Source organism: Sorex fumeus, unplaced genomic scaffold, assembly GCF_029834395.1.
Source record: "Sorex fumeus unplaced genomic scaffold, SorFum_2.1 ptg000002l, whole genome shotgun sequence".
Lineage (NCBI taxonomy): Eukaryota > Metazoa > Chordata > Mammalia > Eulipotyphla > Soricidae > Sorex > Sorex fumeus.
The window spans coordinates 3,157,377-3,177,606 of NW_026606059.1; the positions used below are offsets into that span (position 1 = coordinate 3,157,377).

Genomic DNA, 20,230 nt, shown 5'->3' on the forward strand with positions numbered 1-20,230 from the left:
GAGGACATGTCAGGCTACGCTGCCTGCATCAGGAGTGTGACCGTCCCTCTGGGGCACCAACCCCATGCCTCTGAGTGCTCCTCGGATGGCTGGTCTCCAATATTTCAGATGATTCGTTTCCCAAAGATTTGTTCACTTTGGGTTTAACCTTCCTAATGTGGGGTGCTAAATTCTTTTTAAAAAATTCTCAGCTTTAACACGTGTGTTTGGCTTTAACATACTTGCTTGCATTCTCTTATATCACGACCACGATCATGATCATCCTGTTGTTCGTCGATTGCCTCGAGCAGGCACCAGTAACGTCTCCTTCGTCCTAGCCCTGAGATTTTAACAAGTGCCACATTCGAGGCTCTTTCAGGTTCAGAAGAATGAGACCCATCATTGTGACTGGTATTTGGCATATTGGGTACGCCACGGGGAGTTTGCCAGACTCTGCTGTGTGGGCAGGTTACATTCGGTAACCTGCCAGGTTGTCCAAAGCAAGAATGAGATAATAAGATGTTCGGGAGCTGGGTTTTATAGTCTCTGGGTCTTGGCCGTTGATGGGATTACACGGCGCCAAGGGGGCAGTTGGTGGGTGTGACCCCTGCCTACTGGAAGATGGAGGATCTGGGTGAAGGATGCTCTCATATACGGGCTAAAATGGTCCCAGAATGGAATACAACAACCTGCGAAGATGGTGGGAAGATGCTCGCTGGTTGGGTGGGTGTTTGAATATTATCTGTAATGAACTACTGTGAACTACTTTATGAAAATAAAATTTATAAAAATCAAAACACATAATTCTCAGCTACTTAGCTGAAGCCCACCCTTAACGTTCCCCGTCTCTTCTGCCCTCTTGGTGGGCTTCATTTCCTCGTGGGCCTGTGGCCTGTGTGTCCCCAGCAACACCTGAGTGTCCTGTCCTTTCCTTTCTCACTCCCTTCCTCTCTGCCGCTGTCCCGGGCCCCATCTTCAGGCTCCTGCATCTGAGTCTGTGCAAATGGTTTAGATCCTCTTCTTGCCTCCAGCCAGTACTGCAGTGCACCCGAACCTCTAAATAGTTCTGCACAACCACACTTCCTGAAACATTACAGCGTTGTTTTGTGTTGCTGTTTAGACAACCTGAGATTTGCTCAGGACAAACCGTGAGCCAGCTAGTCCTTCTTCTCGGGCACCCGTCCTGCTTCCTTCACTCCCTCACACTCTCTAGGTCTGGTTCTGGCTCTTGACAACACTGAGAAGCTACACTCCACAAAGCCTTGTTCCTGATCTCTGCTCTGCTCCCTCTGCTGAAGGTCGTAGAGCTTTAATTAGAACTTAATACACTCAGATCCCTCGTCTTTAAACTTTTCTGAGCCATCAAACTTTTTAAGAAGGTGCTGGGAACCATGGATTCTCTTATCCAAATAATTAATTTTTAAGTTTAATACAGCTAGTAGACTCTTTGATGCCTATAGTTTCTATTGGGACCAGTGGATCTCAGGCGAAGATTTTCTCATCAAAACATCAACATTTCTCATTTTTTTTTCTTTTTTCTTTTTGGGTCACACCCGGCGATGCACAGGGGTTGCTCTTGGCTCTGCACTCAGGAATTATTCCTAGAGGTGCTTGGGGGACCCTATGGGATGCTGGGAATCGAACCCGGGTCAGCCGCGTGCAAGGCAAATGCCCTACTCGCTGTTCTATCACCCCAGCCTCTGTTTTTTTTTTTTTTTTTTTTTGCTTTTTTGGGTCGCACCCGGTGATGCACAGGTGTTGCTCCTGGCTCTGCACTAAGGAGTTACTCCTGGCGGTGCTCAGGGGACCATATGGGATGCTGGGAATTGAACCCGGGTCTGCCGCGTGCAAGGCAAACGCCCTACCCGCTGTGTTATCTCTCCAGCCCGCCAACCCCTGTTTTTAATCAATTAGATTTCTAACTCTCTTAATGTGATCCGATCCTCATGGTTCTGAACATAGGTACCTACATAACAATCAATATTGACTGGCTGAACTTGCCCGAAGACATTCCTCAAGTCCTAACCTATGTAGATCACATATGATGACAAGATTATTTGACACTTTGTGTTCCAGAATCTTACAGAATGTGCCATAGCACATCACTCACGTGATTAGTTCCTTTTTGAGATCTCTCGTGTGGAGCTTGGGCTTAGGGCTTGGAATAGAGGATTCTCCAGGGAACTTCTTTTCTTCTAAAGTTTCTAGGGCGCTGACTGGATCTTTCTGGAAAAAAATACGAATGCACAGAAGGCGTTAGGGAACATCGAGATATGAAGTTCTGGATATGAAGTTCTTCAACTGGATATGAAGTCAGCAGAGTAAAATTTGAGTTTTGACTTCAAGAGTTCCTAATAGCTAATACTAGATAGTAGATAATATTCCTCATAGAATTTACAGATGAAATAATAAGATGATGAACACAAGGCCATGTCCTGATTGCTAGGCATTTTTTATTTTAAGTGATAAAAAGAAATTTAATCCATGGTGCTAGTTTTAGATATATTTTGGTAAATAAAACAACAAAAAAATTTTATGGCATATATAATTAAGCTGTGAACTTACTATTTTTCATAAGGTAAAGGTAAAGGTAAAGGCCCTCCCATTGATCATCGATTTGCTGGAGCGGGCCCAGTAATGTCTCCATTAGAGACTTTGTTGTTACTGTGTCTGGCATATCGAATACGTCATGGGGAGCTTGCCAGGCTCTGCCGTGCGGGTGAGATACTCTCGGTAGCTTGCCGGGCTCTCCGAGAGGGGTGGAGGAATCGAACTCGGGTCGGCCATGTTGGCTGCGTGCAAGGCAAACGCCCTACCGCTGTGCTATCACTCCAGCCCTATTTTTCATAGTTAATTATATAACAAGTACTTCCCAGAGCACATAAAGTTACTAGTTGTTTATCTACACAACAATTATTGGTAAGGGAAAGAAATATGGTAATATTGAATCACACAAAGTTTTAAACAGGAAAAAATTTAGGTTACAGAATGTTCTCACAAATAATGTGTGATTATTTAAATTCAATATTTAAACTCATGTTTGACTTAATAATTTATTTTATTTTTACATCACTATCCGTTTTTCTTTTCTTTAGTGAAGCAAAATAGTTTCATTTAAAGAAATACTTAGAGAAATATGAGAGGGAGGAAGGAGAGAGATGCGTTCAAAGAAAGACATTTCAGGAGAGAGCACAGGCTTCTCTAGAGTGGAAAAAAGCTCACTTCCTGCTTTTAAGTTCTTTCTGTTAAATTATTATCTTGCAAGACTTTATTCATTTAATAGAATTTCTTGTTGGATATTTATTTTCCTGGCTTAATACTGATCTTGATTACATAAGGAAGTTCACTGATCGTTTCAAATGATTTATTTATTCTGTGATACATAAAATCTTATAGAAACTCATGTTGTTTTTTCTCAATGACATAATTGTCTTTCATACATAACTTTTGTCACAAATAGAATACTTTATGAATTTAATACTTAGTTCATATTAATTTAGGATTGAAACAAGACTATAGAAAGAAGATATAGTAAACTGCTCTAAATCTCAAAAGTACTGATCAATTAAAGGTAAAAAAAAAACTTAACTTGAATAATCCAAGAAAAAGTGAGGTCAAATGGATATGAAATAGTGGTAGAAAAGTATGATTTTCATAATCTCAAGTCTACCTTCAAAATAAGTAGAATGAAAGTCCTTAAATTTTTCCCCCTAGAAGAATATTTCTAACCATTAAACTTGGACACAAAGGTAAATTCAATGCTTTTCTTACTTATTTGGATAACAATTCAATAATTTAATTTACAGAAGGCCATACAATGGTGAATATTTTAGCAAAGTATCTTAAGCAGCACTAACTATAGAGAAAAATAGTGCAGTCTGACTTGGCATAATTTATTGCTTGATATCAATTACAAATATTCCATTTACTTTATTATAAATGCTGAAAATAGTTTTTTACATTTATGCATTCTGCATTATCAGATATAAAAAATGCGCTTAAAATTTTTACTGTGTGGTTAGGCCTACAATGAGTGATTTCAGATGTAATAAACACGTATAGGCTTTCTTCTTGCAATTATTCCTTAAGCAGTACAATATAACTACTACTTACATATTGCTTCCTTTGCATTATATATTGCAAACAATTTGGAGATGATTTAAGGTCTATAAAGATATACGGAGTTTACATGCAGATAATTGCCATTTTCTACAGGCAGTTTGAGAATCTGTATTTGGTGGAAGGTCAGGAACCAAACTCCAGAGGAACAATGACAACTATAGTGAAAAATATATATCACTTAAAAATCAAGAAAAAATGTGCAGTTCATTAACACTTGTCTAGTATGATACTTTTAAATGTCTCTTCCATAAAATTCATAGGAAAAGTTATAAATGATGCTTGCCTGTTTGCTATTTTATCGTGTAAATATTTAAAGTGAAGCAATTCCTAACAATAACGACTTAACTAGTGAAAATGCCATCACTTCCGTCAGTTGGTGCTATCTAGATTTGGGTGGATCATAATTTGCGTGTGATTTATCAGTATCTCGACTTACTGGAAGCTAGATACAAATGCAAAATCTAAGATTGTCTCAGTGTGGAACAGCCTTTTGTTGTTTAGCTACTGAATTTTTCACACACAAAAATGTCTTAAAGTTAAAAGATCAAATTTATTATTTTCTTTCAGAGAGTTAACATAACTCTTATAGTTAACTCTCTGAAAGAAAATAATCTTCAAGATGTCATGCACATCTAGAAAGAGAAAAATTTATCAATGTTGCAAGCAGAATTTGTTTTATGACAAGGGAAATAAATTTTTGAAATAAATGATTAATTATGCAGGACTAAATTATTTCCCTAAAATACATACAAAAATAATTCTTGATGAATAATCAGGTATAGTAATATGTGGTGATGATTTAATGGTATAATTTTATGGTAACTTTAAGAGTACTATGAATTCTTATGGATGCAATTGAATTTATGAAGTAATCATTCTTATTCCTTCGCCTTGTTCATCAATGAAATAATTATTTGTACTTATTTATTTGGAATCACACTTGGCATTGCTCAAGGCTTACTTCTGCCGAGGGACTCTGGATCACTGCAGATGGAGTTTGGAGGATGGTGTGGGGTGGCTGAGATCAAGCCGGGGTCGGCTGTGTGCAGGCAAGTATCTTGTCTCTGTCCTACTGCTTTGGTTCTCCTTGAAGAATTATTTGTTTGATCAAATACCCACCTTACGTAAGATCAGCTCCCAAATATCATGTAGCTTAAGAAAAATCTATTCTAGTAAATTTTTATTTTAAGCATTAAAGTGTATTTATTTTGAAGATCATAATTTTATCCTAGGACTATGTCGGAGAGAATTTGGCATTTATTTGTGTGTTTAGAGTAGATGTGTTCAAAGAAATTCCTTTAATGTACAGATGGAAGTTTATATTGATTTCAGTAAAGACCAGAACATAATGGTAACATGAATAACAGATAATAGCATCTGGCACTTTTAACATTTTAAGCCCTGAAATCTTTGGAGAACTGACAGTTGAATAAAACTGACAGCCCTAGTTATTTCTCAGCACTTTCCTTTTGAGATATTTTGAGTTTTTTCCAGATTCAGAATTTTTTTTGAGGGGCATCTGGACAGGCTATTTCACTGAGAGAGACAGACAATATTTTCTGAAAATTTCCGCCAAAATTAAGCAACTGTTATGCATATCAACCAGATAACAATGCATTAGAAATAATCCACTGCTGGTTTTACGTACACGTGTGTGTGTGTGTGTGTGTGTGTGTGTGTGTGTGTGTGTGTTTGGTCGGGAAGCCTGGGGAGGGGGAGAAAGATGTGTGTGAGGGAGCAGAAACTAGTTCTTATTTATTTATCTCTTTTTACCCTTTGGGCCAGAGCAATAGCACAGTGGGTAGGGCGTTTGCCTTGCACGTGGTTGACCCGGGTTTGATTCCTCCGCCCCTCTCGGAGAGCCCTACAAGCTACCGAGAGTATCCCGCCCACATGGCAGAGCCTGACAAGCTCCCCGTGGCGTATTCGATATGCCAAACACAGTAACAACAAGTCTCACAATGGAGACATTACTGGTGCCTGCTCGAGCAAATCGATGAACAACGGGACGACAGTGCTACAGTGCTTACCCTTTAAACATGGATCCCCCATTTTTACAGAGGTACCATGGTGGACAATACTGTTAATGAGAGTGTCATGCATCCGTTGGACTGGTCAGTTCTCCAAGGGCCACAGCATGTGTAGGCTACGTGCAGGCTAGCTGGTAGATCTCAGTGGAGACAGAAGCTGGCCAGTCCCTGGATGTGGCCTGGGAGGTCATGGCTAGGAGGAACTTTGATCCTGCCATCCTGTGGGTCCCGACCCACTTGACTGAATGAGGGTTCGTTTAAAAATACATCCCTTAAGGATTTCTTGCCATTGAATGTTTGACTTGCGTTCTTATTTTGTATGCCTGGGTACAAACGTTGGTCATGAATTGTGACCTGGGCAAAATGGAATTGCAAATTTGACCCCTCTCTATAGGTCACTTTTGGGTCCACTATGTGCTATTTTCTTGTTCATGTTCTCTTATTTTTTCATTCTTTTTAAACCTTTCTCAATATTTCCTGTTTATTTTGCATCTCCCCTGTTCCCTCCCTGTTAGCCTTTTCCCTTTCCCTTCTCTCAACTGCCTTTTTCCTTTTCTCTTTACTATAGGGAACTGCATTTCTTAATCTTCCATTTGTTGTTTGTTTCTTGGACCACACCTGGCAATGCTCAAGGGTTACTCCTGGCTCTATGCTCAGGAATCACCCGGCAGTGCTCAGGGGATCGAACATGGGTCAGCCACGTGCAGGGCAAGCACCCTTCACTGTCTCCCTGGGCCCCATTTCTTAATCTCTCGGTGGCCAAGGACTAACAACTTAACCTCCTTGGGCCTCAATTTTCCCATCTAAAACCTTTGGAAATAATCCTGCTCAGTAGAGTGTTTAGGCTTATGATATACTAGGGACGAAAATCTGTCATCTATTCTCTTATGGAATATGATGTCTTCTGATATCATCACATTCTGTATGTTGAATATTATTCTATTTTTTCAAGCGTATTCCTTTCCAGTATCAGATGTCTCATTTTCAGAATTCAGCACAGGATGTGACTATTCTTTTTTTTCATAGTTTATTTCTATATTTTTTATGGATTTTGTTTAATATTCGGAGAGCCCGGCGAGCTACCGAGAGTATTCGATATGCCAAACACAGTAACAACAAAGTCTCCAATGGAGACTTAACTGGGCCTGCTCGAGCAAATCGACGATCAACGGGAGGGCCTTTAACTTAACTTAACTTGTTTAATATTATTCCACAGAAGTGAAGTTCATGAGTATAAGGCTCAAAAAAAGGTGATTTTCATTGGTTCTTGCAGATTCGATCACATATTTTTCAAGGAATAAAATGTGCTCCTGTCTCCGCAATCGGGAATCACCCCTGGCAGGGCTTCAGAGACCACCTGGGGTGCCATGAATCAGGCTCAGACTGAATGCTTTCAAGGCAAGTGTCCTACGGGCTGTACCTTCACTCCAGTCCCAGTCTTTTGGGGGTGGGAGGATGTGACTATTCTTGGTTACTCCGGCATGAATGGAGACACAAGGAGCACCGGATAAGAATGCGCACTAGGAAATTGTCAATTTGTCAACTCAAACCTGGGACAAGCACTTCGATTCCATGAACTCTGCATCACCAAGGTTTTCTGTTTTTCTCTGTGACAGTGAGCTTCCACATGGTTCGTACATTTTAGATTTCAGAACACTGAGTTCAAAAGTTGGAGCAGTGAGTCTATACTGTCAGACGTAGAATAGGTGAACCATTCTAAAAGGAAGAAATCTAAACTAAGCAACCCCTTCCCCATTTCCAATGATTTTCTAGGAAATAAAACACTGTCACTGATATGTTATCATTATATGAATACAGTCCAGCTGAATTCATAAAGCTATATGAATTCATATAATAGCTTTAGGAATCATATAGCTATAGGAATCGATATGTTTTGTGAAATTACAAAAAAAAATAAAAACGAAAATCAAAGACAACATGTCTAAGAAACAGAGACGTCATTTCCTGAGTAATTGATAAACAAAGCTGAGGAGGACCCTGGGGGTCTTGATTTACTGATTTCCCAAATGGGAAGACTCAAACTACAAAGGGGGAAACGTTGGCGTTTTAACTGAGAACACAACATTGTAACTGGCGGCAAAAAACCCAGGAGACTCCACATGCAGATACATTTGAGGCAAATTTGTTTCCCTGCAATTAGTGGTCAGACTCAGTTTCTTTTTTTTTTTGTTTGCTTTTGAGCTACACCCAGCAGTGCTCAGAACTTACTCCTGGCTCTACGCTCAGGGACCACTCCTGGAAAGCTGTGAAACCATATGGGATGCCAGGGATTGAATCCAGGTGAGCCGCACACAAGGCAAGTGCCCTACCCACTGTACTCTCCGACCCACACCCACTTTCTGGCACTATGTAGGACTGGAAAGAATGTCAAACAAGGTCCCCTTAAGGCAGAATCATGATGAGGAGGACGGAAAGCTGAAATCCTGACCCTGCATGTGACACGAAGGGCCCGCCCAACAGAATGGGTTTATTTATCCCCGTGGGATTCCTCCAGGAACAAAGATGCAGTTGTGAAAAGCACTGCCTTTTCTGTACTATACGTGATTGCCACTGAAGCTTCACCAACACGTCTGTTGCTCTAGACATTTGGCCTTTCGTTTAGTGGCATGGGGTAGACAGAACACACCGATGACAACCGACGAGAATAAGCGATCCTGTGCCTCAGAGGGCATTCGCCGGATTTCTAAAACTGACTTGCGTGGAGTGTGATTGAAAAGTCTTCATCTCTACTTACTGCTGCTTCCTGCAGCTTCTGCAGCCGTCTAAGATTTTTTTCTGATTCAGACCAATCAAGCAAGTCAACCAGTTAACAAGACTATCAATAGCTTGTCGGATTATTAAAGCAGATCAGAGTTAGATGTAACCCTTGAACCTTTTTACAAGCTCGAAATGATGGAGGTGGTAGTGGGGATGTATGTTTGCAAGTTCTTGGCTGTCACGTAAGCGCCATCAGTGTATTATTTGTAGGGACACATTTATATTGATTAGAAGCACTCATGTTTTCAGAAATCGCTCCTTTGAAAAATCATGATGCACAAATGAAGCTCCGTGAGAATACTTTAGGGAGGTTGGAGTGTGGTTGAATACATAGTCTCTCTCCTTCTGATGGTGCTTCCTCCCACAGCCTACCACAGCCTCGCTTGAGCCCAAGAAGAATAAAAACCAAACAAACAGCTTGCAAAGTCCAACGAGGAAGTGTTCTTGTCTGATTCTCTTTATGTTTCTCTGTGATGGTGTGGGTGGTGGTGCTGAGTTTGCTTGGGGATCCCCACCTGAGCACTGCGCACGGAGCTGGCTGCATCACCCTGTTTATCAGTGTACCTAATCACATGTCAGGCTTCCTAGCGAAGGTGAACATACACGTCATGAGAATCTGTCCTATTTAGTCCTGTGGCAGCTTGGGTGGGGAGAGACTGGTGCGAGTGTGAAGATGTGAAGACACAAAGAAAGCAGAAATGAAAGGAGGGAAGGAAGAAATTTAAAAAATAACCCAAATTTGTCATCAGTGCTTATGTAAATTAAGCTCTGAGATGTTAAAGGTACGTTACAAATCCCCCTTTTTTTTGCTTTTTTGGGTCACACCCAGCTATGCTCAGGGGTTCTTCCTGGCTCTGCACTCAGGAATCACTCCTGGTGGTGCTCGGGGGACCCTATGTGATGCTGGGAATCAAACCTGGGTTGGCCGCACGCAAGGCAAAAGCCCTACCCGCTGTGCTATTGCGCCAGCCCCTACAAATCCCATTCATCTCCCCCCAAATATCTCTAAACTTCAAAAAACTTGAAAATGCCTTATGCATCTCCACAGGGAATGAATGACTCATTTATTGAAGCAGATCAACTGGGAAGCCTATCCACAGCTTTCCTGACTCACTATCGTAAGTAGGGGAACATTATCCATTAGGAAATTATGGAAAGGTGGAATGCTCTGGTCAGGAATTCTTTTGAATCACACAGTCAGGGCTGATCTGACCTAACCATGAGCCTGAGATCATGAAGACAAAGTGGGAGTGAGTTCCCCCAGGGTTACTCCTCAGTTACATCCACTAACTTCCAGGAGTGGACTCACATGGAGGCAAATACACAAATGTATTTCCTTGAGGGGAGACCTACAGGGGTTAAGGCATTTGCTTTGCACACAGCCAAACCCTTTTCAACACCCTCGCACGGCATTTGTTCTCCTGAGCACAGAGCCAGGGTTAAGTCCTGGGCACTGATCAATGTAGCCCAAGAACCCCAAAATGTATCTCTCTGACATTGGGGTTGATACCACTTAAGCCTACAACAGTCACAATCCAGCACCTCACTAAATGACTCTATACATAACTCTGCTAACAGGGCTCCTCCGTGATACCAAGGAAAGGAATTTGACATGAAACTTCTTTGCCCCGGATTTAATTTCATCGTCTATGCTCTGGTTCATAAAATTAGTAAGCTGGTATTTCAGGTTAGAGTGTACACTGCCTCCTAAAGTCTGCCACTTCCAAAGGGTAAGCTAATATATAATTTCTTAAGTACAGTTCACAATTGCAGCTCGAATGAGATTATAGTCACGACCATGCTTCATTTTAGTTGAGCAACAGAACATGCTGCATTGATACGTTTTATCTGAAATGTAACATCGTCATTTGACTAACACATAAACAAGGTGAAAAACGGTGTGTATCACCTGAACAGGAATATGAAAAGGAATTTGGGGGAAAAAAGTTAATAATACTCCCCGATCATGCTCTGGCTTAAATTTATTGAGCGACAGATTCAAGCAATACCTCTTTCTCTTCCTCTGCCTTGCCGTGAGTTTTGCTGTAGTTGATAGGCGTGTCCCATCCCTGCTGGTCACAGAGGGCTTGATAGAACGCTGCATTGACCAAAATGCTGCTGGTTTTGAAGGGGGAGGAGGAGGGAGTTGGGATAGAAGCATTCGAGGAGGCGAGGGGGGCAGCTTTGTCCAGGATGCGATGTTTTTTCATGCTTAAGTCCAACGTGCCGTTTTCGTCCACTTCTATCTCGGCTCCCTGGTAGACAACAGGAAACAGAAAAACATTTCAGCGTTTTCCAGTTTATAGCCTAGCGATGTGGGGCTTTTAAGGGATAACTTAAAAGGTAAGCCTTGATGTAAGTATATCTGATTCCAAATGGAGCTTTCTGGTTTGCGTTGGTTAATGTTCGATTCTTAGGCAGACTTTCGCGAGCGGGTCCAATCGTGAGATCCATTTCTGGATTTAGGCAGAGTCAGCTTAATTTAAGATGTCCCCGATACTAAATATTTTGAGTACACCTGTTACATTCCTATCTAAACCTGTAAACAGCTTTAAATGGTTCTGTTTCAGTTTGCAGAATGATCATTCTCAGCTCACTATTGAGAGCATTAATACCTGTGTCAGTCAAAAGGCACGCCAGTGCGTTTGATGCTCCCAGACTACAACATCAACCTAAGAAAAATATGCAGAAATAACCGCTGGGAAGAGATCTTTTCACTGATGCAGTTGACAAATATGAGAAGGCCGTGTTGCATGGGGGAGGGGCGGGCGGTGAAAAGCAGAATCACTAAGTTGACCTTTGGGTTCTGTTGCCCACGTGGTGACTGGGGGTTGGAGTCTTACAGAACAAAGTGAGTTACTTTTCATACATATTGTATAAAATTGAAAACTGATTCCCAGTCTCCTGCCCCCACGCCTGGCTGTCCTCACAGGGGCCCTTGGAGGGGGGCAGGTTGAGCTTCCCTCCCCACCCCGACCAGGGCTCCGGCAGCCGAAGACCTCCAGAACCAGCCACCACCATGCTGAGACCACTCTCCACATGCATGAAGGTACTAGCAGAGGAACAAAGGCATGCGGGTCCCAGGGCTGAGATCTCCAAGCCTGCTTGGATCGGGACTAAGCATCCTCCACCCTGATCCTCCACCTTCCAGTAGGCAGGGGTCACACCCACCAATAAGGCCCCCTGGCGCTATGTAATCCCTTCAACGGCCAAGACCCTGAGACTATAAAACCCAGCTCCCGGAAGCGACATCTTATTATCTCATTCTTGCTTTGGACAACCTGGCAGGCTCCCGAATGTAACCTGCCCACACGGCAGAGTCTGGCAAACTCCCCATGGTGTACCCAATATGCCAAATACCAGTAACAATGATGGGTCTCATTCACCTAACCCTGAAAGAGCCTTGACTATGCACTTTTAAAAAAATCTCAGGGCTAGGACAAAGGAGACGTTACTGGGGCCTGCTCGAGGCCATCGACGAACAACAGGATGGTCGTGATCGTGATTGTGGTTCCCACTCTCAGCACCCTTCTTAGAACACCTGCAGGGCAGGCTTGGTTTGTTAGCAGGCTTTAAGATCGAGGCCCCAGCACAACGCCTTAAGGCACTGCATTCACCGCTCTCGGCTTAAACTTGCCAGCACTCATCTGTGGTGTCATGCAGTGCACATGCTAGAACACATCTTTAAGAACGTGAGAAGAACATGTCTGCTCTTCAGAACCCGTCTGCTCCTAACTGGTTGAAGCTTTTGGTACTTTGGCAATTCACAATTCCCCTACTTTCTCCACTCTGGGCAGTAAAAGTAGGCGTCTTCTTCGTATAAGTTTGTAAGACCCCTGAGTCATGTGGTACCAACCCTTCGCCAAGGGTTTCATTGTTTTAAGTCCCCATTAGCTTCTGCCTCTCCACCTCCCAGGACGTTGTCATTGAGGTTGAACCCAATGGCTGGGCTCCGAAAGCTCATTGTTTGTCCTTGACTTAGAAAATCAAAGAACTTCTGTTTGCTTATTTTACCTGTCAAGTTCCTGCTTTCAATCTCCGCATCTACGAGCCAGACACACTTTATTATATTTGCAAGACATAAATACACTTCTAACATGTTTGTACGAAGGTGCTTTGACTATATCTTTCTGCCCTTTTTAGCAAATAGTTTAATCTCCTGTGATAGTTTTAAGCCCTGAATTTGACAGTACAGCTTATCCGGGATAATAACTTAGTAACCACCACATCTTAGGCCATCTGTATAATATCAAATACATTTTATACGGGCATTAATAAACCTTAGTTACAAAATCCAAGACATTAACCATATCAGAGCCATGCTCCCTCTTGGTGATAAAAGAATTTTCATGTGCTCTACGCTGAGCACATGAGAACCATCTTTGACTTGATAGCTTGTATGTAGCTGCAGAAATAAACCGAGTTACAGTGATAATGAAGTTTAGTGACCAATGTCGTGTAAAATGAAAAATATTGTAGTGGCTGAGATTTTTCACACACACACATCCCCCATTCCCTGAAAAAAAAAAGGAAAAAACCAACAACTTGGGCTAAGACTGCACAACCAACATTCACATAAAATTCCAGACCTCTGTGACAGATGGCTTAGAAAAAAGAAAGCCATGTGACTGGGCTGCAGTTTATAGTGCAAAACCCATAAATAGTGCAGATCCAATCTCAGTAAAAAAAAAAAATACACCAACTACTCCAAGACAAAATATATATTTGAGTTTATACCCCCCAAACTCTTAAAAGTAATTAAGAAATAGAAGATTTTGGAACTGCGATGATAATACATCTTGAATAATCGCGTGCTGATTGAGAAAACAATCCCTCTTCATATCGAAAGAGGTGCCTCTCTCCGTCCCAGACACAGGCGGCTGCTCCGAGCACCTGACTTAGCTGGGAGAGCACACATGGGCAGCCGGTCCAGATGGGCTTTAAGTGAGGGCACAGATGCAGTCAACAATTACACACAGTCCTGGGGAAGGGCCCCTCTGCCCAGACACGGCACACAAGTTTACTGCGTGGACTGCATGGATTTTTATTCAGAGCAGTGTCAGTAGACACCACTTCTCTGTACGCTCGCGACTCCAAATGGCAGGGCCAAAGGAAAGGCCGGTGTTGGGAGGGCCACAGGGAGACGTGAGCGAGGAAAGGGAGGAAAAGGGGGAGAACGAGGTAGGAGAGAATATCAGCACCCCACCGAACGCCCAACTCAATCCTCACCTTAGTCTAGACTTGTGACATTTTGATTTCTCAAAAACTGCTTTTGCAGTTGAGCACTTGGTCACTGCACTTTGTCCCGGACCCCTGAGCCTCCAATATTTTCTAAGTTAGTGATAATATGACATGGTTTGAACAAGGAAAAAACATAATTTATTCATAATTATTCATAATTCAAAATTATTCATAAATTATGAAAGGGCTGGAGCGACGGCAGAGCGGGTAGGGCGTTTGCCTTGAAAGTGGCCCACGCAGCTGACCCAAGTTCGATTCCTCTGCTCCTCTTGGAGAGCTGGGCAAGTCACCAAGAGTGTCTCGCCTGCACAACAAAGCCTGGCAAGCTCCCCGTGACATACTCGATATGCCAAAAACAGTAACAACAAGTCTCACCATGGAGACGTTACTGGGCCCGCTCGAGCAAATGGATGAACAACGGGAAGACACTGCTTCAGTGCTACTCATAAATCTACAATAAAGGAAAATCATAATTTCACTTATTTTAATTTTTATTAAAGGTTTTCATAAAATTAAAATTTATGTTTTCAATGTTTTGAGTGTAAATATAGGTTTAATACTCTTAATGTACTTTTCAACTTAGGAGCAACGTCACACCCTCTATTGCAGGCACTAATGAATAAAAAGCACACTGTATAGTTTATTTATTCATTAAATTATTGAGAAATGTTTCCATTTCAAAGCCACAATATTTGGGGGGGGTAAGAAAAAATGTAAATATATTGTTCCTGTCTTCAAGATACTTATTGTGCGAACACAGATTTATTTATTTATTTATTTATTTATTTTTGGCTTTTTTGGGTCACACCCAGCGATGCTCAGGGGTTCCTCCTGGTTCTGCACTCAGGAATTACTCCTGACGGTGCTCGGGGTACCATATGGGATGCCAGATGCCAGGGATCTAACTTGGGTCAGCTGCGTGCAGGGCAAATGCCCTCCCCACTGTACTAACGCTCCGGCCAGAACACAGATTTTTACAGGAGTGATTTAATAGAGTGTAAGGTCCTGTAAATTAAATCTTGAGGTATTTATTATAATCTTCATCTGTATTATAGAATAGGAAATGGTTTAGCTGTATGCTCAAAGAAATGAATGAAATATTGCACATTTATTTTGTGGAACTTGATGCGATCAGTGAAACTGTAATTATGAGGACTGTGTTCGACATGGAAAAACCTACATCACCGAAAAAACTCAGCAGAATGATACACAAAGCAGAAAACAGCCTGATGTTTTGATTCTGCGACTTAGGTAAATGGAAGTATTTTTTTCTGAGGAAGAATATAAGGGAAAACACGGATGCTATTGGACTTGTATTTAAAGGATAGGCTTACTCCAATATCTTTATTTTCACAAATTTTAATTTTTTTGTTTGTTTCTGAGCCATGCCTGGGCATGTGCAGGGGTTACTCCTGGTTCTGCACTCAGAGTTCTCTCCTGACAGTGCTCAGGGGGCCATCTTGGGCCAGCGGCTGAAGCCAGGTCAGGTGTGTGCAGCACTTGCTCACGGCACTACCTCCCGGGCCCCTGATCCTCCAATATTTTTCTAAGTTAGTGATAATATTACACTGTTTGAACAATGAAAAAGCATAATTTATTTATATATCTACAATAAAGGAAAATTATAATTTCGCTTTACAAGCTCTATTTGTGAAAATCATTAATTTAACACACGAACAGAGTAAGACAGCATTATTTTCTTATTTGGCAAGCATACTATTAATGCAGGTCACCCACATTTTCCCTTTTTGATTTGGCGAAGAGGAAGTATTAAATTTTACTTAGGTCGCTTCACCTGAGTTTCTCCTATAATAGTTTGAAGGATTCAAACTATTATCTCTAGACTCATCGTCTCCCACTTTTGCCTGAGTATATTCTATTTAGCGAGTATCGTTCCTGTATCAAAGCTATTCGGAGCATATGTCAAGGTAGGTAGGTATTAACAACAAATTAAGTGGAAATAGCTCATTCTTAGTATTTAGCAACGACTAAGTGCCTGAAATTAAAATAGGGCTAGAGGCAGTCCAGAGTTAGGATACTTGCCTTCTATTCAGTCAAGTCCTGGAAGTCCCTGAACCCCAAGTGGGCCACCTGAATAAACCCCCACATCGGGCTCTCGCATGGAACCACTGGACTAGCTGGGGGTCTCTGGGAATCACAGGAAGGGGGTCTCTGGGCTAGGGAAAACTGCTTGGGAGATTCCACCACCAAAAATAATAAAAGCTTCAATAAAAGTCTTCTTTTAGCATCATGTTGGACAGTATTTGAGGGTTAAAAGTAGGTAAAGGCAGGGCTGGAGCGATAGCACAGCGGGGAGGGCATTTGCCTTGCATGCGGCCGACCCAGGTTCGATTCCCAGCATCCCATATGGTCCCCCAAGCACCGCCAGGAGTAATTCCTGGGTGCAGAGCTAGGAGTAACCCCTGAGCATCGCCGAGTGGACCCAAAAAGGAAAAAAATAAAGAAATTGACCTTTTTTAAAAAAGAAAAGTAGGTAAAGGGATATTCTTAATAACCTTTCAGTATCAATTCTTCAAACCACAATGCCCAAAAGGGGGGAGAGAAAAGGAGAGAGAGAGAGAGAGAGAGAGAGAGAGAGAGAGAGAGAGAGAGAGAGAGAGAGAGAGAGAGAAGAAAAGTACCTGCCATAGAGGCAGGCAGGGGGTGGGGGTGGGGGGGTGGGGGGTGATGGGAGGGACCCTGGGGACCCTGGTGCTGGGAAATGTGCCCTGGTGGAGGGACGGGTGTTGGAACACTCTAGGACTGAAGTCCAACCATGAACAGCTTCATAAAGGCCTATCTCACAGTGATTCAATATTATTTTTTTAAAGAACAAAACTCTTCTTTGTTTGGGGCTTGGAATCACTGTCAGAAAATCTTTTTGGCTGGATCAAAGGTCTATATCCCACATCATGGTCACAATGAGCTACTGGAAGAGAGAGAGTCAGCAGGGCTGACATGGGAGCTGCAGGGATTTGCATTTTGGGGGTGGTGGAGGCATAGTAACTATACTCTAAGAGCATGGACATTGACACTAACTTAGTGTAATTAAAAAAATAAGAACTTATCGGGCCCAGAATGACAGTGTAGCCAGTAGGAGTTTGCCTTGCATGGTGCTGACCCAGTTCCCATCTCTGACATCTCACCTGTCCCCAAGCACTGCCAGGAGAGCAATCTCAGTGCAGTCCCCTGAGCACTGCTAGGTGTAATTCCAACCCCCCCCCCCACAAATTACCAAACAAATAAAGTTGCAGGTGTGAATTTACACTTATATGTAACAGTTATATGTGTAACACTGCCCCCTGAGAAGAAATATTTAATATCTTGACTACTACTTTTTCTTCAGCTGAAAATGGGGTTAGTAAAATTTGCTTCATGGAGTTTCTAGAAGAATGAATGAAGAAGGTTTAATGTGGCAAAATGTCTGAGTCAAAGGATGTGTTCACTAAATGGTAAATAATGATCCACAACAATTGTATTGAACTTGTGAATACCCAAATATGAAATACACAGAAATGAAAGCCAATCATTAAACATCTAAGTTTCATATATATGTATATTTGCACACATATACTGTCACTGTCACTGTCCTCCTGTTGTTCATTGATTTTGCTCGAGCGGGCCCAGCAACATCTCCATTGTGATACTTGTTGTTACTGTGTTTGGCATATCGAATACATCATGGGTAGCTTGCCAGGCTTTGCCATGCGGGCAAGATACTCTCGGTAGCTTGCTGGGCAAACACCCTACCTGCTGTACTATTGCTGCACTGGGGCTGGAGTGATAGCACAGCGGGTAGGGCATTTGCTGCGGCTGACCCGGATTCGATTCTCAGCATCCCATAGGGCCCCCTAAGCACCACCAGGAGTAATTCCTGAGTGCAGAGCCAGGAGTAAGCCCCGTGCATTGCCGGGTGTGGCCCAAAAAGAAAAAAACTAATATGAGCACATATATACACATATGTTAATTGATTCCTACAATCCTTGACCAAGTTCCTCAGAACATTTCAATACAATGTGTGATACAAAAATATCCCAAACATAGATTTAGAGTGTAATCTGTCCCAGTTTCCCATTACTGGAAAAAAAAAGACTATTTTTGGATTCAAATCATTTCAAGAGCCACCAGGCTCTTTCTAATATCAGGCAGCAAGAATGCGGATGTGATAATCATGTTGTTTCTAGGCCTTGTTCAAGCAAAAACAGACTTTGAACTTTCAACATTTCAAGCAAGTGTCAATTTTTTGTTTTCTTTTAAGGCACGCTGTGCATATGCCACTTTGTCTAAACAGGTGGGGAAAACACCAAAACAAACACCAGAGCGTTTGGCACGCGGAGAGCTAGACTGTGAGCCGTGCTCCCACCTCTGCCGGCAAGGAGGAGGGGGGTGAGGGGCGTCTCTGACATGTGCTGTGAGATGCTCCCAGCCGGGCAGAGCAAAGTGCCCCACAAATCCAGTGCCCAGCGTCTCGCCCAATCCCCCTCCGGAGCTCCTGAGTGCCAGGCTCGTCTCCACACAACGGTCGTCAGACTCATGGGGAGGGACTGAGGCTGCCGTGTATCCTCCTCTGTTTCAAAGACTCATCTTCATTTCACATTGAGAGGAAGGACGCACAGATCTCCGAGGTGATGGGAATCCCCCAAAGGCTCATGCTTCAGACAAAATGACCTTTGTGTAAGCCACTGAGTAGTGATATTGTTATTTTCAGACGACTTGATTTCATAACAAGCCATTTCTTATTTTTCATTCTTGGCCTCGTTTGGGGGCCACGCCTGGCTAAGCTCAGGACTTCCTCCTGGGCCTTTACTTAGGGAGCATCCTGGTAGGTGTGGCAGGACCACGTGGGGGTATTGTGGGTCGAAGTGGGGATGGCTGCTTGCCAGACAGTGCCCTCGCTGTCTAACTCATGGCACCACAACGGTGAGGAAAGGTGTGTTTTACTAAAGGGTAGATAACTGCCTACATTGGAAGAACACTTTGGAATATCCATGGTGTCCTTTATTAAGTGAGAGTACCTGGGAACTCCAAGTTCTCTTGCCTTTATGAACCCAGGGTGCCTTCCCAGTATTTTACAAGAGTAGGTGTTTTGCAAAACAAGAGAACAAAAGGGAATGCCCTGCCACAGAGGCAGGGTGGGATGGGGGGTTGGGGGTGGGAGGGATACTGGGATCCGTGGTGGTGGAAAATGGCACTGGTGGAGGGATGGGTATTTGATCATTGTATAATTGAAACCCAAGCACAAAAATTTGTAAGTCTACAACTGTACCTCATGGTGTTTCACTAATAAAAATTAAAAAAAAAAGAGTAGGTGTTTTGCAAATCGTTAATTCTGTTCTGTTACAGTTGAAGTCACTGTTTTGGTTGTTGTTTTGGGGCCACCCCGAGGGTCCTCAGAGCCTGCTCTCGGCTCTACATGTAGTGACCGCTCCTGGTGGTGCTTGAGTGACTACAGGAGATGCCGGGGATCAAGGCTGCTCAGCAGCCTGCAAGGCAAGCAGACGGCCCACTGTACTATCACTCCAGCCCAAGCTTGAAGTCACTTTTGAGCTTGCATGCAGCCTGGAAAAATACTTATTAGTACTTGATAACTCAATCACTTGACTTCCCGTTAATCATCAATTTGCTTGAGTGGATGCCAGTAACATCTCCATTCTTCCCTGTCACGTGCTAGTGTAGCCCAATGGTGTCTGGTCGTTGTAGAAACACGAAGAGCCTCAAACCAGGGTCTTGATGAAGAAATCTGACCATCTCATAGGTGGGCGACCACGCGATCTTTTGACTTCCTGTGGAATCCAGTCGGTAACAGCTCTAATTCAGTGGTCATCTCCAAATCGCATCATGTATCCAGCCCATCTGATTTTCGATGCCTTGGCAAACGAGACAGCGTCCCAGATTTTTGACCATCGACGGAGGTCAAAACTCCGGATTCTTTCTCTCATTTGAGTGAAATGTGATACTCCAAGCATAGCTCTTTCGATTCCTCTTTGGGAGACCCGAATAGCATTCTCATCCTGTTTTCATAGGGCCCAGGTCTCTGAGATGTACGTTAATGCAGGAAGAACAATGGAATCAAAGAGATG

At 42.8% G+C, this 20,230-nt stretch overlaps 1 protein-coding gene across 1 annotated transcript in view; it reads right to left on the reverse strand.

The window, feature by feature from the left end:
• Positions 1–20,230, reverse strand: part of ST18 (ST18 C2H2C-type zinc finger transcription factor) — a 128,084-nt gene that overhangs the window by 39,042 nt on the left and 68,812 nt on the right. Inside the window, exons 11-12 of the mRNA XM_056110497.1 lie at positions 10,919–11,164; positions 2,090–2,205 (exon numbers count right to left, since the gene is read on the reverse strand). Coding sequence (XP_055966472.1) covers positions 2,090–2,205; positions 10,919–11,164 — 362 coding nt within the window. The remainder of the gene's footprint in view (positions 1–2,089; positions 2,206–10,918; positions 11,165–20,230) is intronic.